Source organism: Anolis carolinensis, chromosome 3, assembly GCF_035594765.1.
Source record: "Anolis carolinensis isolate JA03-04 chromosome 3, rAnoCar3.1.pri, whole genome shotgun sequence".
NCBI lineage: Eukaryota > Metazoa > Chordata > Lepidosauria > Squamata > Dactyloidae > Anolis > Anolis carolinensis.
In genome coordinates, this window is record NC_085843.1 from 113,892,353 (window position 1) to 113,910,984 (window position 18,632).

The 18,632-nt window shown below is 41.3% G+C and overlaps 1 protein-coding gene across 3 annotated transcripts; it reads left to right on the plus strand.

Moving 5' to 3' along the window:
* The first annotated feature begins 2,696 nt into the window (after window positions 1-2,696).
* LOC100567994 (acetylserotonin O-methyltransferase) lies at window positions 2,697-18,303 on the plus strand. 3 transcript variants are annotated; one of them, XM_003224281.4, is made up of 8 exons: window positions 2,700-2,878; window positions 3,614-3,788; window positions 3,922-4,051; window positions 7,413-7,481; window positions 10,209-10,327; window positions 15,447-15,587; window positions 16,153-16,275; window positions 17,311-18,303. In XM_003224281.4, exons 1-8 carry the CDS (start codon window positions 2,807-2,809, stop codon window positions 17,517-17,519), a joined length of 1,038 nt encoding a protein of 345 aa, XP_003224329.2. In that variant the 5' UTR covers window positions 2,700-2,806; the 3' UTR covers window positions 17,520-18,303. The 3 variants fall into 3 exon arrangements, with proteins under 3 accessions (XP_062831462.1, XP_062831461.1, XP_003224329.2); XM_062975392.1 differs by lacking the exon at window positions 16,153-16,275 and having other exon boundaries at window positions 2,697-2,878; XM_062975391.1 differs by lacking the exon at window positions 7,413-7,481 and having other exon boundaries at window positions 2,697-2,878.
* Window positions 18,304-18,632: the final 329 nt, after the last annotated feature.

Below are 18,632 nucleotides of genomic sequence, written 5' to 3' on the forward strand. Positions count from 1 at the left end.
CCAAAAACAAGTCATGCCAGACTAATCTGATCTCTTTTTTCGATAGAGTTACGAGTTGGGTCGATACAGGGAATGCCGTGGATGTAGCGTACCTAGATTTCAGTAAGGCCTTCGACAAAGTCCCCCATGACCTTCTGGCAAACAAACTAGTAAAATGTGGACTAGACAAAACTACAGTTAGGTGGATCTGTAATTGGCTAAGTGAACGAACCCAAAGGGTGCTCACCAATGCATCGTCTTCATCATGGAAAGAAGTCACGAGTGGAGTGCCGCAGGGTTCTGTCCTGGGCCCAGTTCTGTTTAATATCTTTATTAACGATTTAGACGAAGGGTTAGAAGGCACGATCATCAAGTTTGCAGATGACACCAAACTGGGATGGATAGCCAACACTCCAGAAGAAAGGAGCAGAATTCAAAACGATCTTAACAGACTAGAGAGATGGGCCGAAATGAACAAAATGAAGCTCAACAGGGACAAATGCAAGATACTTCACTTAGGCAGAAAAAATGGAATGCAAAGATACAGAATGGGGGACGCCTGGCCAAACAGCAGTACATGTGAAAAAGATCTTGGAGTCCTTGTGGACAACAAGTTAAACATGAACCAGCAATGTGATGTGGCTGCTAAGAAAGCCAACGGGATTCTGGCCTGCATCAATAGGGGTATAGCGTCTAGATCCAGGGAAGTCATGCTACCCCTCTATTCTGCCTTGGTCAGACCACACCTGGAATACTGTGTCCAATTCTGGGCACCGCAGTTGAAGGGAGATGTTGACAAGCTGGAATGTGTCCAGAGGAGGGCAACTAAAATGATCAAAGATCTGGAGAACAAGCCCTATGAGGAGCGGCTTAAAGAACTGGGCATGTTTAGCCTGCAGAAGAGAAGGCTAAGAGGAGACATGATAGCCATGTACAAATACGTGAAGGGAAGTCATAGGGAGGAGGGAGCAAGCTTGTTTTCTGCTGCCCCGCAGACTAGGAACAATGGCTTCAAACTACAGGAAAGGAGATTCCACCTGAACATCAGGAAGAACTTCCTCACTGTGAGAGCTGTTCGGCAGTGGAACTCTCTCTCCCAGACTGTGGTGAAGGCTCCTTCCTTGGAGGCTTTTAAACAGAGGCTGGATGGCCATCTGTCGGGTGTGCTTTAAATGCGATTTCCTGCTTCTTGGCAGGGGGTTGGACTGGATGGCCCACGAGGTCTCTTCCAACTCTACTATTCTATGATTCTATGATTCTATGATTTTTCCTTATATGGAGGGCCTAGGGATTGAACCTTGGACTGTGTGCATTCTCGGCATCTGCTCTATCACTCAGATACTCACTCCCACTTTTCTTTTGGTCCTCTGGAGATATCCTTCACTCTTCCATTGCATTCAAGATATCAAGTAAATGCAGCATTTTCAGGCCTGATAGTCAACAATTCATGGGTTACTCTATAATTAATTAACAAGTTGTATTTGAAAGAAGCATTTCATAACCTAGTCTTGGATGGGATCATATTATAATATTTGAGAATCAGCTAAAATTGGGGTGGGCAAAGTGAAATACATCGTATGTTATTGAACTGCATTTTCTGTCAACCCTCTAATGGGGAGGAATGCAAGATTTGCCTTCCATGATCACATGTCTGGGCCACCTGGTATGAACTCACTCAAAACAATATTGTCAGCAAGACCCAGTTAGGGAGCTGCTTGTGGCCGGTGATGCAGCAATAGGTCCTTTGGACACGGGGAGAGTGGATAAAACTGGTTCCATCCAAATCTGGCTGTCCACACCTCCAAAATTCAGGGGTTATTCCAGAACTACTTGGACCTGGTCTGCAGGGTGAAAACCATTTCCTACTGGAACCATGGGAAGTGACAGTCTCAATATAGTTCCTGCATGTGCTGCAACTCTTTTCAGACAATTGTGCCCTTTTTGCCAAAAATCTGGAAGATTTAGAAGTTATTTGTTTCAAATTGCTGTCAAAGTCCTATAAATATTTCTGCATGTTTGCATTGGGATAGAGTGTTCTCTCACTACTTCGCGGGTCACTTTTCACAGATTTGCTGTTTTGCGGTTTTTCAATAAACTCTAAAAGACTATTATAAATCATAAAAAATTACAATTTACAGCCTAAGGAAGGGAGGAAAGAGAAGCCAAAGGGAGAGAAAAGGAGCCCAAGCGGCAACAGGAGTAGAAGGAGGCAATTTATCAACACACGATTGGTTGATAAAGACTTAAAATAGTGTATAACTACTAAAATAATGTATAAATATTAAAATAATTATAGTGCCCCTACTTCACAGATTTTCACTTATTGCAGGTGGTCCTGGAACCTAACCCCCGCGATAAGTGAGGGAATACTGTATGTCAGTTCTTTGGAGGGGTATCTCCACAGACATCTTCTCTGGCCATTGAGAATAAACATACAGGCCTTTAACCTGTATGTGATATTATCTGATTCTTGGAAGCTTGACACTCCAGGTCCCAAATCCTTAGTTTTAGTGGAGCTGAAATCACACCACACTCACGCACCATTCCCCCTTATCTGGATCTGGACAATATTCTGTAGACAGGGTCTCTTGGAAAACATCCAAGCCTTTAAGTAATGAATAACTTTTTGATGTTGAATCCACCGCACTGAGAAGTTGCCTTTTAACTATTTCTTAAAGACCCCTGTGTTTTGCAACAGAGATATATAGCACATCTAGCACAGCAATAAGATTAGATCAGATTTCCTTGGGCCTTGAAGGAAGTGTTCTGCCCTGAGAAGCAGTCTTGAAATTTAGCTGAGGGGGACAAGTCTGAAACTTGAAGCAGGATGGCTTCTGCAGAAGAGAATGAAATTATTAAAACTTTATATCAGCACCAGTTTGGATTTTTCATGTCAAAGGTGAGATCTACAAATTATATCCATTCAAATATTAGATTATCAATACCTTTCAAAGCTTCACAGAGTATATAGTATAAAATTGTCTTTTCATTGTTTCAATTAGCAATTGTCTCTTGTTATAATCTGTTATAATTCTGAACATGTTTTTGTTCTGGCAAGTAATATAAGAATAAGGCAAGCGACACCACAGATGAAATGATTGTAATAAAGTGCACTTTGTAACAATTTTGTAAAATACAGTCATCTCTCTGTATCTACAAATATTGCACCCATGGATTTAAGCATCAATAGTTTGAATTAAAAAAAAAAATCCAACATGGTCATTTTATATAAGGGACACCATTTAACAGCACCTTTCTTTATGATGGAATCACTGTATAAAGAGTCATGTTCAGTGTTTTCTGACTGGCTATGCTTCTGTGATGACCATTTTGTGTGACGATCCATTTTGTGATGACCCTTGCAGTTGCAGTCAATATTTTTTTTCTCAAAGCAATGGCAGTTGAACTAGTATCAAACTACAATAATTATGCGATGTTGGTACATCATGCGCCTCAACAGCATTTTATACACCCCTTAAAGATGTAATTTTAATATTGCATTTGATTTGTTTATGCTCTGCAAGTCACTTGAAGCTGTTCTTTGATGCCAGAAAGATGTTTATAATACATAAAGTACATCGACAACTACACATTTTTGCACTGAGGTTTTTGTATGTTACTCTTCTGTTTTCAGATTATGTTTACAGCCTGTGAGTTGGGAGTTTTTGATCTGCTTTTGGAGTCAAAAGAGCTCCTGAGTTCAGCAGTCATCGCTGAACGCTTGGGCACCAGCCACATAGGAATGCAAAGGCTGCTGGAGGCCTGTGTGGTCTTAAAGTTACTAAGAATGGAGAGGAAGGACAACGAAGGTAAACATAGCAGAAGGAGGAGGCAACTTTGGTTGCCTGTTATTAATAATATACTGTATTCTTTGATGGTTTGTTAGTTATATGCCTGTCTCTCAGATTTCACAACAGAATGTTTTCTTTCCTTTACTTTAAGGCCTTTTTGGAAATACAGACCTTGCCAACCTCTGCCTTGCTAAATCAAGCCCAAGGACCCAATATAATTTCATGAAGTTCCTATCTGATATTGTTTATCCAGGTTCACAATATTTGATTGATGCTATAAGGTAAGGTCTAGACACAAACACATGCAGAGTGATAGATTTCATTTTCTGAAACAAGTGGAAATTTTTCCGCATTTGATATTTAAAATTGCCACACTCTGTTCACTGAAAGAAACGTGGGTCCTCAGATTACTCACAAGAACAAGCCTGGAAATGTTGGAGAAGCAGTAAAATATTTTATCTCAATTCTGGCAAGAAAGGGTGCTTTCTTAGAAACAAAAGCTCAGAACAATTTCATATCCTCCGTTTCCATGGCAGCTTCATAGAAGGATACAATCTTTGTGGCCGCCTAAACGACCTAAAACAACAAGCCTTTCTTATGCCAATTATATTTTATCCAAGTTATAACAAAGCATATTTACATTTATTTATTTACCGTATTTCTATCCTGCCCTATCTCACCCCAAGGGGGACTCAGAGCGGCTAACAGCTTGGCACAATTCGATGCCACATCAAAACATAAACATAAAAATTATAAATACATTAAACATTACATCATAAACATAAACAATAACACATAAATACAATTAAAACAGGATTTAAAAGAGCAGTTAAACACCCACTATTCCATAACCAGAGTCCATTTTTCTCTTTTGTATAAACTGAATATAATGTTCAAAAATTCCAAATTTGGGGGTGTGAATTCTTTATAGACAGAAATGTGTACGCCATTTAGGGATGAGACTAATGCGTTAATTTTACAGAGATATACATTAACTGAAATCAGTACATGCTTTGGTACTTAGGATGAACTAAAGTTTTGAATAGCAATTCCTGATTGTCTACTCTGTAGGTCAAGCATTTTTACTGCTTTTTACATGGTGATTGATAGGCATTAAAAAAAAGATGGCACCTGCGGGGGCAACATTTTTATTTCAAAGCATAGCAAGGCCAGTATATTTTCAAGATTCAGTTTGTGAAGACCAACATTTTATCATTTGTAAAGAATAGATAATTTATTTGTAAAGCCATTTCTACAATTTTTAACAAGCCCAACAAGTATGAAATAGTTCTATATCAAAGCCTCTCTAAAAATTAGCAAACTTTTTTTGTGAGAAGTCATAATTATACAGTGCTTGTTTGCAAACTGTAAAAGAAATACTTTTGATTTCGAATATAACTTACCACTCTATGTAAAAGCAGCATAATATGTATTTCTTTGATTCACTCATCAAAATGTAGTCCTGTTTATTCCCCTATTTAGTTCTTCTTTTTTCAAGCTATTGGGAATCCGTCATTGAGAAAATAAGCAGAACTACAACAGAGACCCCACATATGGAAAGTGTTTTTAGCACTACACTCATCCCTCCACGTTCACTGGGTTAGGGGTACAGGACTCCTGTGAAAGTAAAAAAAACAAACAAACCTACAAATTAAAAATGGTAATATTTTTCCCAGATAGATCATCTTTTGGTGGGAATTTCTAGGTCCTCTGTCATGACTGTGCTGATGGTTCTCAACCTGTGGATCCCCAGACCTACAACTCCTAGAAATCCCAGCCAGTTTACAAGTTGTTAGGATTTCTGGGAGTTGAAGGCCAAAACATCTGGGGACCCACAGATTGGGAACCACTGCTCTATGGTCTCATGGAGAACCAACAAATATCCTATCCAATCCATGCCCTCCAGTGCAAGTCTATAGTCATCTTCTGGAGGACACTAATCATAGAGTTGCTGTGGATATCTAGGACCACAGATCAGAGGATCCACTTCTATTTGCATTTGTTCTGGCCAGATCTAATAAACCTCTGTGGCTTGTCTTTAATCTGGTGTTTCACTGACCTGATCCAATTTGGCATAGCTTGCACTTGCTGGCCACAGATCAGAGGATCTGTGGCCAGCAAGTGCAAGCTATGCCAAATTGGATCAGGCCAGTGAAACACCAGATTAAAGACAAGCCACAGAGGTTTATTAGATCTGGCCAGAACAAATGCAAATAGAAGTGGATAATTTGAAGGGTACAAGCATAACATATAGAAAAAACACAAGATTTTATACACATGATCACTATTCAAAATTCCCACTTCCCTCGCTGATTGGCTCAGAGATCTGCTCCCTGATTGGCTGAGGACACCGCTGACATCTCCGCCTTCACGTGGGGATTCCCTTTTGTGGGGAAATGACATTCTGGGATTTGCCAGCAGGGGATTCAATCAGCTGTTAGTCTCAACAAAGGTGCAAGGCTCTGAGGACAAAAGGTGATGATCTCAGCAATCAAGGGTTGGACGTTCAATATTTTGAATCTCTGTTTCTGCGGTACGCAATGTCTCAGCCCAAGTGGAATATTTTGCTGAACAAACGTCTACTAGTTTATCTGGTCTGGCACAGTAACCACCTATCTTTTAGCATATATACACAATGGATCGTGATGACTGTCCCAGCAGTGAACAGCCAGGGGAATCAGCCCAACCTTTCCTGTCTGAGGAATGTCTGAGCAGGGGTTGCAAGAATGAAGACCTCTGGGCATGGGATTGCTATATTTTTCTAAGAACCAAATACATTTATATATCAAGACAGATCCCCCCCCTCTCTCTCTATATATATATATGAAATATACAAAATAGGTAGGGAAGTTAGAACAGAAAGATACATTTTATTGAAGGGTTGAAACAATATAGTCCTTGTGGGGGATTCGCTGCCGCTGGTCTGTTCCCAATATCCTTATTCTCTGCAATTGTGGGAGTCCAGAAAAGAAAAAAAAAGAATTAGAAATTATATTTTTATTCTCGTGCCCTCGGAAGAAATATAAATTTAACAAGGGGGTGGGTGGGTGTTGACAACAGAGTCACACTAGAGGACTTAGGGATGCCTAGAGAAAACCTTTTAATCCAATTTGTGAATAATCAAATCGGCAAAAGTGAAACCTGCAAGTGTGGGGAGCTGACTGTACTCTCTTCTTCTAAAAGACTTTGAAATGTTTAACAATGAACCTCTAGCAAAGGAAACACTTTTATAATTGTCCTTCTGAGCGATCCCCTTTTATCAATCACTTTATATTTCTATATTACACAATAGGCTACATCCCATCTGATGTTGTAAGATTGAGATAAAGGAAAAGGTTTTCCCCTGACATGAAGTCTAGTCATGCCTGACTCTGAGGGTTGGTGCTCATCTCCATTTCTAAGACAAAGAGCTGGCGTTGTCCGTAGACACCTCCAAGGTCATGTGGCCGGCATGACTGCATGGAGCGCCCACTGGTGGCTCCTTGGTCTAAGATTACAATAGCGTAAAACTAAATTGGATCACACCACTACATAATGGATCACATAATGGGTGGCATAATGGGTGTTATATATTTGCATGTGATTGGGTGAATGAGTAGAGACAATTTTGCCTTATTTTCATATATTCAATATTCTTTTCAGGGAAGGAAAAAACCAGATTCAATCTGTGTATGCCATTGCATCAAACGACCCTTTTGAGTATGTTTACAGGTAATGCCGTCTTTTTCTGGATCTGTCTGACAATGTTTCCTATCAGGTGATATATTTCTTATGCAAATGATATATTTCTTATTCAAAGAAATATATACTTTTTAGTCATATTTAATGTGTGTTCCTTCCTTCCCTTGTGTTTTTTTTCTTCTTGTTCTGGTGTCACTGTGGGCATTTTTAGAATATACCAAACTGTTCAAACATGGTGAACATCTTGGAATCCAAAGCAGCAAAACATTTATGGGGCAACTCCAAGGCATAAAATATACCATGCAGGCTTTGAAGTTTCACAGGCTTATTCATTAAGTAAAGATATTGGAAAGGATACAGGAGAAGAAAGGCAACCATGTTAGAGTAACAGGCTTACAATTTGTCTCAGATGTTATTTCTCTTGTTGGTTAAGGTTGTCCTACAGCACACCTTCTTAAACGTTTTCCACTTGTACCACTATGCAGGCCTGTAGCGAGGGGGGGGGAGGTTTAGGGGTTCAAACCCCCCCCCCGAAATTTTTCAGGTTATAAAAAAAACCTGGTTTACTCATGAATTTTAACTGGTTAACCAAATCCCCATGCTAAGTCTATGAGACACAAAACATTAAGAGTCCCTCCAGGCACTATTTCAAGCAGATATTGACAGGTTTGTAGCGGGGAGGGGTGTGTGCTAGGGGTTAAACCCCCCCCCCCGAAATTTTCAAAACCCCTCCCGAAATTTTTGTCTGGCTACGGCCCTGCCACTATGTACCCCTTTCCAGGTACATAGAGGTATATCAAATAAGTATAAAAATCAGACATTAGTGATAATCAAAAATCGTTTGCATGTACTAAATTCCAGTGACTGCTATACCTAAAATCCAGGAAGCCACTGCTCCCACCACATTTGTTTGGCTTCAAGTGTAGAGGAGAGCATTCCTTGTGTATTTTTAAGCATGGTGGACAGCAGTCTTTTTCAATGTTTCAGAAGGTGGTGGGGAACTGGATTTTTTGAAATCATCTGAAGTTTGGCCTTTTCTGTAATGTAGTGGCCTTCATTGAAAATGTGGGAGGAGAAGTTGTGGAGGAGCCAAACCACCCACCCCGGCACGGACGAGTTCCGAGTGCCGCAGCAAGCTGACAAAAAATTTCTTTCTTTTTAAAAAGCCTTTCTGGGCTATCAAGCAAGTATCCATATCTTTGGGATTCAGAAGCTGGATTTCATTTTGCCCACATCTGTGGCAGGCATCCACAGAGGCAAGTGGGATTGTTGCAATTGTCACATCAAGATAAGATTCCTTGGAAATAAGGCCCACTGAGTTCTATTAAACTCTAAACTCTTTCAGGGCTGTCTGGCCATGTTCCAGAAGCATTATCTCATTATTATCAGAAGCAAGTGGGAATTTAGCAACTGGCCCTGGTGGCGCAGTGTGTTAAAGCGCTAAGCTGATGAACTTGCAGACCAAAAGGTCACAGGTTCGAATCCAGGGAGCGGAGTTAGCGCCCACTGTTAGCTCCAGCTTCTGTCAACCTAGCAGTTTGACAACATGCAAATGTGAGTAGATCAATAGGTACCGCTCCGGCGGGAAGTTAACGGCGCTCCATGCAGTCATGCCAGCCAACTTTGGAAGTATCTACAGACAATGCCGGCTCTTCAGCTTAGAACTGGAGATGAGTACCAACCCCCAGAGTCAGACACGACTGGACTTAACGTTAAGGGAAACCTTTACGTTTACCTTTACCACCTTGGTTAGCATTGAATAATTTTGAAACTTCAAAGCCTGGCTGCAATTCTGCAAAGATCCAAGTATTCAGATCTTTGGGATTCAGAAGATGGATGATATGGCAGTGCTGATGGGGCCCTAGATAATGTCACTTCAAGATAAAATTCCTTGGAAATAAGGCCCACTGAGTTGAATAAAACTCTAGCGCCTTTCAGAGCTGTCTAGGCAGTGTTCCAGAAGCATTATCTCATTATTATCAGAGGCAAGAGGGAATGTTGCAACTGGCCACCTTGATTGGCATTGAATAGTCTTGTAGCTTCAAAGCCTGGCTGCAATTACACTGCACATATTATAATGTAATACAATATAATAATAATAATAATAATAATAATAATAATAATAATAATAATAATAATAATACACTACTATAATGGTATACTTATATTACATGTAATATTACTAATAATATTACAATATAGTGTTATAGTACTGTGTGTGAAGCTAACTGTCCTTTCCAATATTAACACATCACCTGAGACACACAAGACTCAACATTCTTAGATTTGCAACAACAGATTTGCATTTCTCAAACTCACATACCAACCTAAGGAGATAAAGAAACAAATTCATGTATAATCCAACTTTATGCACAAGGCAAACTTAATATTCAGCAACAAGACAAGATTAATATTCAGGAACCATTGACTACAAGACTGACCAAAATCACAAAATAGCTTAACACCCTCAGCGGCCCTTCTTTCCCTTCTTTCTACTGGCATGAATATATATACAAAGGTTGATAGAAGAGAATTTTATCTGTCTACATTTCTTTTCCTGGCCATACTTTTATGTGCTTCATTACTGAAAATAATTTTGATGTTGAGAAAAGGAAGAGTTAAACAATGATCCATGCCAAGTATCAAATATACTAAGTATGCCTCTGAGGGTACTCCCCCCTTTTTTATTTGCAAATACCAGATTTTGTACACAGTCGTCATTTTTGTTCACTTTCTATTCCAATTTTGAAATTCTAGTACAGAAGAAAGGCTGCAAAGATTCTCCAGCGCTATGGGTGATGCCTGGAGCCTACATGGTCAGGAACTGTTGTCTGCATTTGATCTTTCCTGTTTCCAAGTTGTTTGTGATGTGGGAGGTAAGTAACAGAAATTTTCCACTACCTTCCATTCATTGTTTGGTATTTGAAACTTTTCAGATTGGGGAGGCGACCTAAGCTTTGAAGGTCATAACCAGCACTTTGAATTGTGCTTGGTAACAGACTGGCAGCCAGTGGAGCTGCTTCAACCAGAGGTTGTCCACTCCCTGCACCAGCCCCAGTTAGCAACCTGCCTGCAGCCCTTTGGACCAGCTGAAGTTTCCAAGGACTCTTCAGAGGCAGCCCATGTAGAATGTGTTACAGTAATCCAGACGGGCTGTAACTAAGGCATGTACCACTGTGGGCAGATCTGGTTTCTCAAGGAACGGGCGCTGTTGGCGCACAAGTTTTAATTGTGGAAAGCCCCCCCCCCCCCCCGGCACCTCTGACACCTGGGCCTCCATTTGTGAAACCCAAGTTAGTTGTCTGGCGACCAATCTTAGAACCAGTTGAAGATTCTGAACTATTTTCAAAGGCAGCCCCATGTAGAGTGCATTGCAGTAGTCCAGTCAAGATGTAACCAGGGCATGTAGTACTGTGGCCAAATCTGGCATCTCAAGGTATGGGCGCAGTTGGCACAAATGTTTTAATTGTGCAAAGGCCCTCCTGGCCACCTCTGACACCTGGGCCTCCAGTTTCAGTGCTAAGTCCAGGAGGACCCCCAAACTGCAGACCTGTGTCTTCAGGGGGAGTGTGACCCCATCCAGCACAGGCTGGATCACTATTCCCTGATCTGTCTGACCGACCAGGAGTACCTCTGTCTTGTCTGGATTAAGTTTCAATTTGTTTGCCCTCATCCAGTCCATTACTGATGACAGACACTGGTTTAAGGTCAGGACAGGAGATTACACATTGTTCTCACAGAAAATCTAACATATCAAGATTTCATTTGTGCAGTATATTCTGTACCAGTATAAATAAACATGTATGGATGAAAACAAGTGGAAGAACAGAATAGGTATAAATATATGTGCTAGAAAATGTCAATGATTCTTCAGTAATGTCATTCCAAAATAGTGGTCTTCAAAGGCTTAATTGTGTTAGTCTTCTTCAGCATGAAATGGAAATTTGCTGGAGAGGAGGGGAAAGAATCAAGAAGTATCTTAATGCTAATTTATTTATTGTAGTATGGGCTTTCATGGATATAAATGGCTATCCAGAAGAGTTTATCCTAAAGTAAATAAGTTACATACACATACACTAACCACCCCTCCATTTTATGATCATTCTAAAGGGGAATAAACTGTGGAAATTTTCACGGCTTGTGTTTTCTCCCACATGTGACCAAAACAGCTTCAACTATACTATTAAATAAAATAGTTTTAGTACTGGTACATTTTTCTGCATGCACACAAAATCTGTCCCATGGAGCCCTTGGCGGAACTTCTAAACCCTCCTTCACTTCAAAACCCTCAGATAATAATGAAATGAACATCTCAGTTAGACAATATTGTGACATTTTTGCATTATTCGGCCCGGTGGCAAAGTGCATTAAAGCTCTGAGCTGCTGAACTTGCAGACCGAAAGGTCCCAGGTTCAAATCCCAGGAGCGGCTTGAGCGCCCGCTGTTAGCTCCAGCTACTCCCAACCTAGCAGTTCGAAAACATGCAAATGTGAGTAGATCAATAGGTACCACTCCGGCGGGAAGGTAACGGCGCTCCATGTAGTCATGCCGACCACATGACCTTGGAGGTGTCTACAGACAACACCGGCTCTTCGGCTTAAAAATGGAGATGAGCACCAACCCCCAGAGTCGGTCACGACTGGACTTATCGTCAGGGGAAACCTTTACCTTACTAACTTTATTTATACCCCGCCTTTCTCCCCAAAGCTACTAGGCATGTGTGATCCAGAAAAAATTGTTCTAAACTCTATTCGAAAGTAAGGGGCACTGGCAATTCGTTTCTAAAATCATTTCCGAATTTTGAAGGCAAAAAGTTTGAAACTATTCAAAACTTCCGAATATTCATAATTAATACGTTAATGGACGTGCATGCACAATAGCAAAAACAGCACTGATGGGGGAACTTTACGGGATTCTCCCACCCTCATTTTTAGCTATCCTGATGAAACTTCCTATAGTGGTAGAAGACATGTAACACTGTTAGCTCGCCAAATTTCAGAACATTTCCCTTATCCTCTGACTTTTTGGTGATTTTTCATAGTTTTTTAAAAAAATATATTTTTTAAATAATTACAGAAATTTGTTCCTGGTTTGAAAGTGTTATTTCCTGTTTCATTGGGTTGTCTTTACTTTGAAAGTCATTGTTCTACTTCATAAACTTTGTTTTTGTGGCTGAAACTCAGAAATTGGTGGAGACTCAACAAACCATAATGTGCTATTTATAGGACAACGTTTCCTGTGCGAATACAAAGTTTTGGCAGTGTAATAAAGTTTTGCCATTTGTGACAGAACCAATTAGGAAATGACATTTATTAACCAGGAACATAAATCATAGCACACCATCAAACCACTCCCAACAGATGCCCATCAGCCTCAGAATAAGGAAATCTGTTCCTGGTTTGAAAGTGTTATTTCCTTTTTGATTGGGCTTTTTGGGTGTGACTTGCCCAAAATCACCTAGTGGGCAGAGGGCTTGAACCCAGAGAAGGATTCAGCTATGTAACATTGGTGAGCTCCCCAGACAGAGGGAGGACAGCAGATAGGGGTTTGGGGAATGATGGGAGGTGCAGTACTATGCAAGGCACAGCTTGTGGCTTGTAAGCAGGACAAAGGCGTCAGATTTTTAAAACAAAACAACCCCTTTCCCTACCCCAAAATTTCAACCCTACACTTTTGTCTCCAAAAATAAAGGCTTATCTTTGTTTCATTCCCTTTTAAAACAAAACAACCCCTTTCCCCCCAAACTTTCAACCCCGCACTTTTCTCTCACAAAAGAAATGCCTTCTCTTCTTTGTATCTCTCCTTTCTTCTTTTTTCCCCAATCATAGAATCATAGAATAGTAGAGTTGGAAGAGACCACATGGGCCATCCAGTCCAACCCCCTGCTAAGAAGCAGGAAATCGCATTCAAAGCACCCCCGACAGATGGCCATCCAGCCTCTGCTTAAAAGCCTCCAAAGAAGGAGCCTCCACCACGGCCCCGGGGAGAGAGTTCCACTGTCGAACAGCCCTCACAGTGAGGAAGTTCTTCCTGATGTTCAGGTGGAATCTCCTTTCCTGTAGTTTGAAGCCATTGTTCCATGTCCTAGTCTGCAGGGCAGCAGAAAACAAGCTTGCTCCCTCCTCCCTATGACTTCCCTTCACGTATTTGTACATGGCTATCATGTCTCCTCTCAGCCTTCTCTTCTGCAGGCTAAACATGCCCAGCTCTTTAAGCCGCTCCTCATAGGGCTTGTTTTCCAGACCCTTAATCATTTTAGTCGCCCTCCTCTGGACGCTTTCCAGCTTGTCAACATCTCCCTTCAACTGTGGTGCCCAAAATTGGACACAGTATTCCAGGTGTGGTCTGACCAAGGCAGAATAGAGGGGGAGCATGACTTCCCTGGATCTAGACGCTATTCCCCTATTGATGCAGGCCAGAATCCCATTGGCTTTTTTAGCAGCCGCATCACATTGTAGGCTCATGTTTAACTTGTTGTCCACAAGGACTCCAAGGTCTTTTTCGCACACACTGCTGTCAAGCCAGGCGTCCCCCATTCTGTATCTTTGATTTCCATTTTTTCTGCCGAAGTGAAGTATCTTGCATTTGTCCCTGTTGAACTTCATTTTGTTAGTTTTGGCCCATCTCTCTAGCCTGTCAAGATCGTTTTGAATTCTGCTCCTGTCTTCTGGAGTGTTAGCTATCCCTCCCAGTTTTGTGTCGTCTGCAAACTTGATGATCGTGCCTTCTAACCCTTCGTCTAAGTCGTTAATAAAGATGTTGAACAGAACCGGGCCCAGGACGGAGCCCTGCGGCACTCCACTTGTCACTTCTTTCCATGATGAAGACGACGCATTGGTGAGCACCCTTTGGGTTCGTTCGCTTAGCCAATTACAGATCCACCTAACCGTAGTTTTGTCTAGCCCACATTTTACTAGTTTGTTTGCCAGAAGGTCATGGGGGACTTTGTCGAAGGCCTTACTGAAATCTAGGTACGCTACATCCACGGCATTCCCTGTATCGACCCAACTCGTAACTCTATCGAAAAAAGAGATCAGATTAGTCTGGCATGACTTGTTTTTGGTAAATCCGTGTTGACTATTAGCAATGACCGCATTTGTTTCTAAGTGTTCACAGACCACTTCCTTAATGATCTTTTCCAGAATTTTGCCTGGTATTGATGTGAGGCTGACCGGACGGTAATTGTTTGGGTCGTTCTTTTTTCCCTTCTTGGAGATAGGGACCACATTTGCCCTCCTCCAATCTGCTGGTACTTCTCCCGTTCTCCAAGAACTCTCGAAGATAATTGCAAGTGGTTCTGAAATAACTTCCGCTAGTTCCTTCAGTACTCTTGGATGTAGCTGATCTGGCCCTGGGGACTTGAATTCGTTTAGAGTGGCCAGGTGTTCCTGGACAACTTGTTTCCCTATTTGGGGTTGGATTTCCCCCAATCCTTCGTCCATTCCATGTTGCTGGCTCCCTGCCTTCCTAAGTCCCCCCATGCAATAGCAGGCCAAGCAGGCAGCAGCAAAAGACCGACCAACAACCACCCCTAGTCCCTTCCCAGGCCAGAATGAGGCTCAAAGGCATGCGGGAGGGGCTTTTAAGCAGGATGTCCAAAACCCCTCCCCTTACATGAACGTCAGCATAGATTGGGCATGAAGGCAAGCCCAGGCTAAGCTGCTCCTCCCTGCAAAGTTTGGTTGCATTAGAAACGCTTTCTCATATATCTGACAAACGTACGAGTCCATTAAATTAATGGGCTCAAATGCTTTGAATTTGAAAGTGAATTCTGAGGCGCCAAACTGCGCCGGAACCTCATTTGGAACCCAAAAAAGATCCAATTTTATTCTGAGTTACGATGATTCTAAGGGAATCGCGAATGCCTAATAGCTACCTATTTTCATCTGCATTGCTGGAATTTTATTCAAAAATTAAAATATTCAGGAAGACGATTCAAATGTGATATGCTTTTAACATTATATTTATTCCTTTGCATTCTGTTCTTCCTTTAAGGAGGAAATGGTGCTTTAGCCAAAGAATATATTTCGTTGTACCCAAAAGCTACTGTGACGATTTTTGACTTACCTAAAGTAGTAGAAGGAGCAAAGAAAAAGTCTGTGTCCTCAGAAGAATGCCGGATTTCCTTCCATGGAGGTAAAACAAGTTTGTTCTGAAATCATATATAAATTAATCATTTTAGTAGTACATGTCTTCACAAGTGAGACAGCCACAAATAAGAAAGTTTGGGACAAAACAATGGGTCAGTCTCCCAGTTGGGTATCCAATGAGGCGAATGCTTTATGCAGTTAGTGCTAGGAGAAAGTGGTAGTAGATCTATAGGTGTCTGACAGTGTGTTGCACATTACTAAGGACAAAGAAAAGGACAATGTCATTTCACCAGTGCTGAAATAAAATTCAGTTGGCAAATCACAAGCTTTGGTATGTGGAGTGGTGTGGGGGAATCCATATTGGCTTTGAGGCCCCCTTGTACACTGCTATATAATTCATGATATCAAATCAGATAATCCACATTATCTGCTTTGAACTGGATTATATGAGTCTACACTGCCATATACTCCAATTCAAAGAATATAATTGGAATTTTATATAGCAGTGTAGAAGGGGCCAGAGTGAGTAAAGGATTTTGTGGAGTGAAACCAGTGGTATCTGGGAAAGACAATATGCTTAATTAACCAGATCTCTGCCTAAATCATTCCAGGTGACTTCTTTAAAGATCCATTTCCTGAAGCTGATCTGTATATTTTGGCCAGGACCTTGCATGATTGGGATGATGATACATGTGAGCAACTGCTAACTAAAATATACAAGGCCTGCAAACCTGGTATGTGGTACTTACATAAGAGGAAACATGGCCAGGACTGAGCTATGTCCTTCCCACCATATGTTTTGTTGTTTGCTGGAGGCATCTTTTGTTCTTCTAGTATCTTCAGTGCATGATTGTCAGACCTTTTGTGTCAGATTCTTACCAAGTCATGGATATTCCTGCCCCAGCAATAATATTTAATCAGCCATATTTGAAAGAAAGCTCTAATGAGGAGGAGGTCAGATTATTCTATGATGAGAATCAGATGAGGTAAGGGCAAGCAAACTATAGCATTCTAGATGTTATTGGACTGCAGATCCCATCAATTATAACCAGCACGGCCAGTGGTAGGAAATGCTATGAGCTGCAATCCAACACCAAAATGAGTGTACCTTGTCCACCATACATTGTAAGAACCTAATGTGATTATTGCATCAATCCTGTGTTATGGGAACTTTCTCTATTACTTTCTCAGGCAGCTGGGCCCTACAAGGTCAGGACTGTATTATTCCTTGGATATCCTATAAGAGACCGGCCGTGTTGGCTACAGATTTCTGATAGCTGTAACCCTAAAATGTAACTTTTCAAGCTGGATGGCAGAGAGCTTGTGACACACACACACACACACACACACACACACACACAAACCAATAAGCTAGCCTTTGGTGCTGAGCTCATCAGCATTTAGCAAGACATAGTCAGAAGACTAGGAGAGGCTGTGGAGCAGAGGCCTGGCATATCTGGCCTAAAACACTAGCTTAAGTGAGGTAGCGGAAGCAGCAGAAAGAAGACCACAGCTGAAAGGAGAAAAAGTGGCACTGTCTAACGTGCTTCTGGATCGCAGAGCCCTGGAGTTACCATAAGCCCGGTGTTGTGGGCAGGTGTGAGAACAGAAACCTGGGAGGAAGCAGGCTATTTTAATCTTCTTCATCCCAGGTTTCTGCCCTGTGTAGAAGGGCCCTTAGACTGGACATTTCCCATAGAAGAGATTGTGCGTTTAAAATATTAATGTTATCTTTTTCCTAAATCAACAAAATCTATACTTTGGAACAGGTGGTGGAGTGATGGTATTGGAAACAGTTATCAATGAAGACAGAACCGGACCTTTGGTAGGTCACATACGTTCCATAATGATGATGCTTTTGTGTGACGGAAAAGAACGGACTCAATCCGAGTTCAATGCCCTCTTAAATGCAGCTGGCTTCAAGGAGATTCAGTCCAAGAAAAGAAATAATTATGGTGCCATTTGGGGAAGAAAATAATCCTGCCTCTGTTTCCTTTATGTTCAGCACTTAAAATGGATGATAAACCTGTGACTCTCCATATCTTCTTGGACTCCAGTTCCTATCAGCCCCAGCCTTCTTAGCCAGTTGGGAGAGATGATTAGAGAAATTAGTTCATCAACATGTAGAATTGCATTTGTTGCTGTAATGAAGTATGAGTCTTGTATTCATGTTTGTTGTGTTTAACTATGCGCTTGTGGTTTGGTTAGGTAGGTATGAGACGGCAGCAGCCATTTTGTGGCTCTCCTCTGAGGCGGTTGCCATGGAGATGTGGGCGGAATCATCTGCCGAGGGGAGGAGAAGTGAAGAGGGTTTTTTTTTACAAAAGTGAAGTCAGTCTGTAGTCTGATGAGGCACAGGGGAGATTGATTCCAGGTTGATGGGATCAAGGAGACTCAATTGTTCATTTTGAGTCGGTTTTAAATAAGTTTGGTGACTTATTTAATGTAGCCTGTGTCTTGGAAAGGCACAGAAAATCTGTGATAGTATAACATGGGGGTGACTGTGGTTTGAAGTCACTGGATAGTCCAAGTTTCAGACTTTGGGAACCAATCCCAGCTGGACTCACAGAGATCCGTTGAAGTAACAGTTGGAAAGGAACAGAGAAAGAAATTTTAACTACTTTAAGTAAAAGAAGTGATACTTTAGAGAGTTTGATTCATCTCATTCTAGTATTGTAACTGTTAATAAGAATATCTCTAAGTGAAACATCTTTTGTAACCACCAAGCTTGTGTCTGAATAAACTTGATATTATTCTTTCAACATCCAAGCCTCTGTCGCATATGTTCAAAACCAAGTTACGCTATCCTTTAAAGCAAAAGTGAAAGGTTACCTCCTTGCGTCTTTGGTGGCTGCATCATTACAGTTGCTTTTCCAGATTTGTGCAATTTTTAAGTACATACATGATAGGAAAGGAATTAGCTCCTGTTCTTAAAAATTGTGCCCATATTTTCTGTGATAATTCTCCCACCCACACAGTCACTGGATATGTTTGGGTACATCTACATTGTAGAGTTAATTGCAGTCTGGCTTTAGACCTGGTCACAGTACTGAGACGGCTTTGGTCGCCTTGGTGGATGACCTCCGCAGGG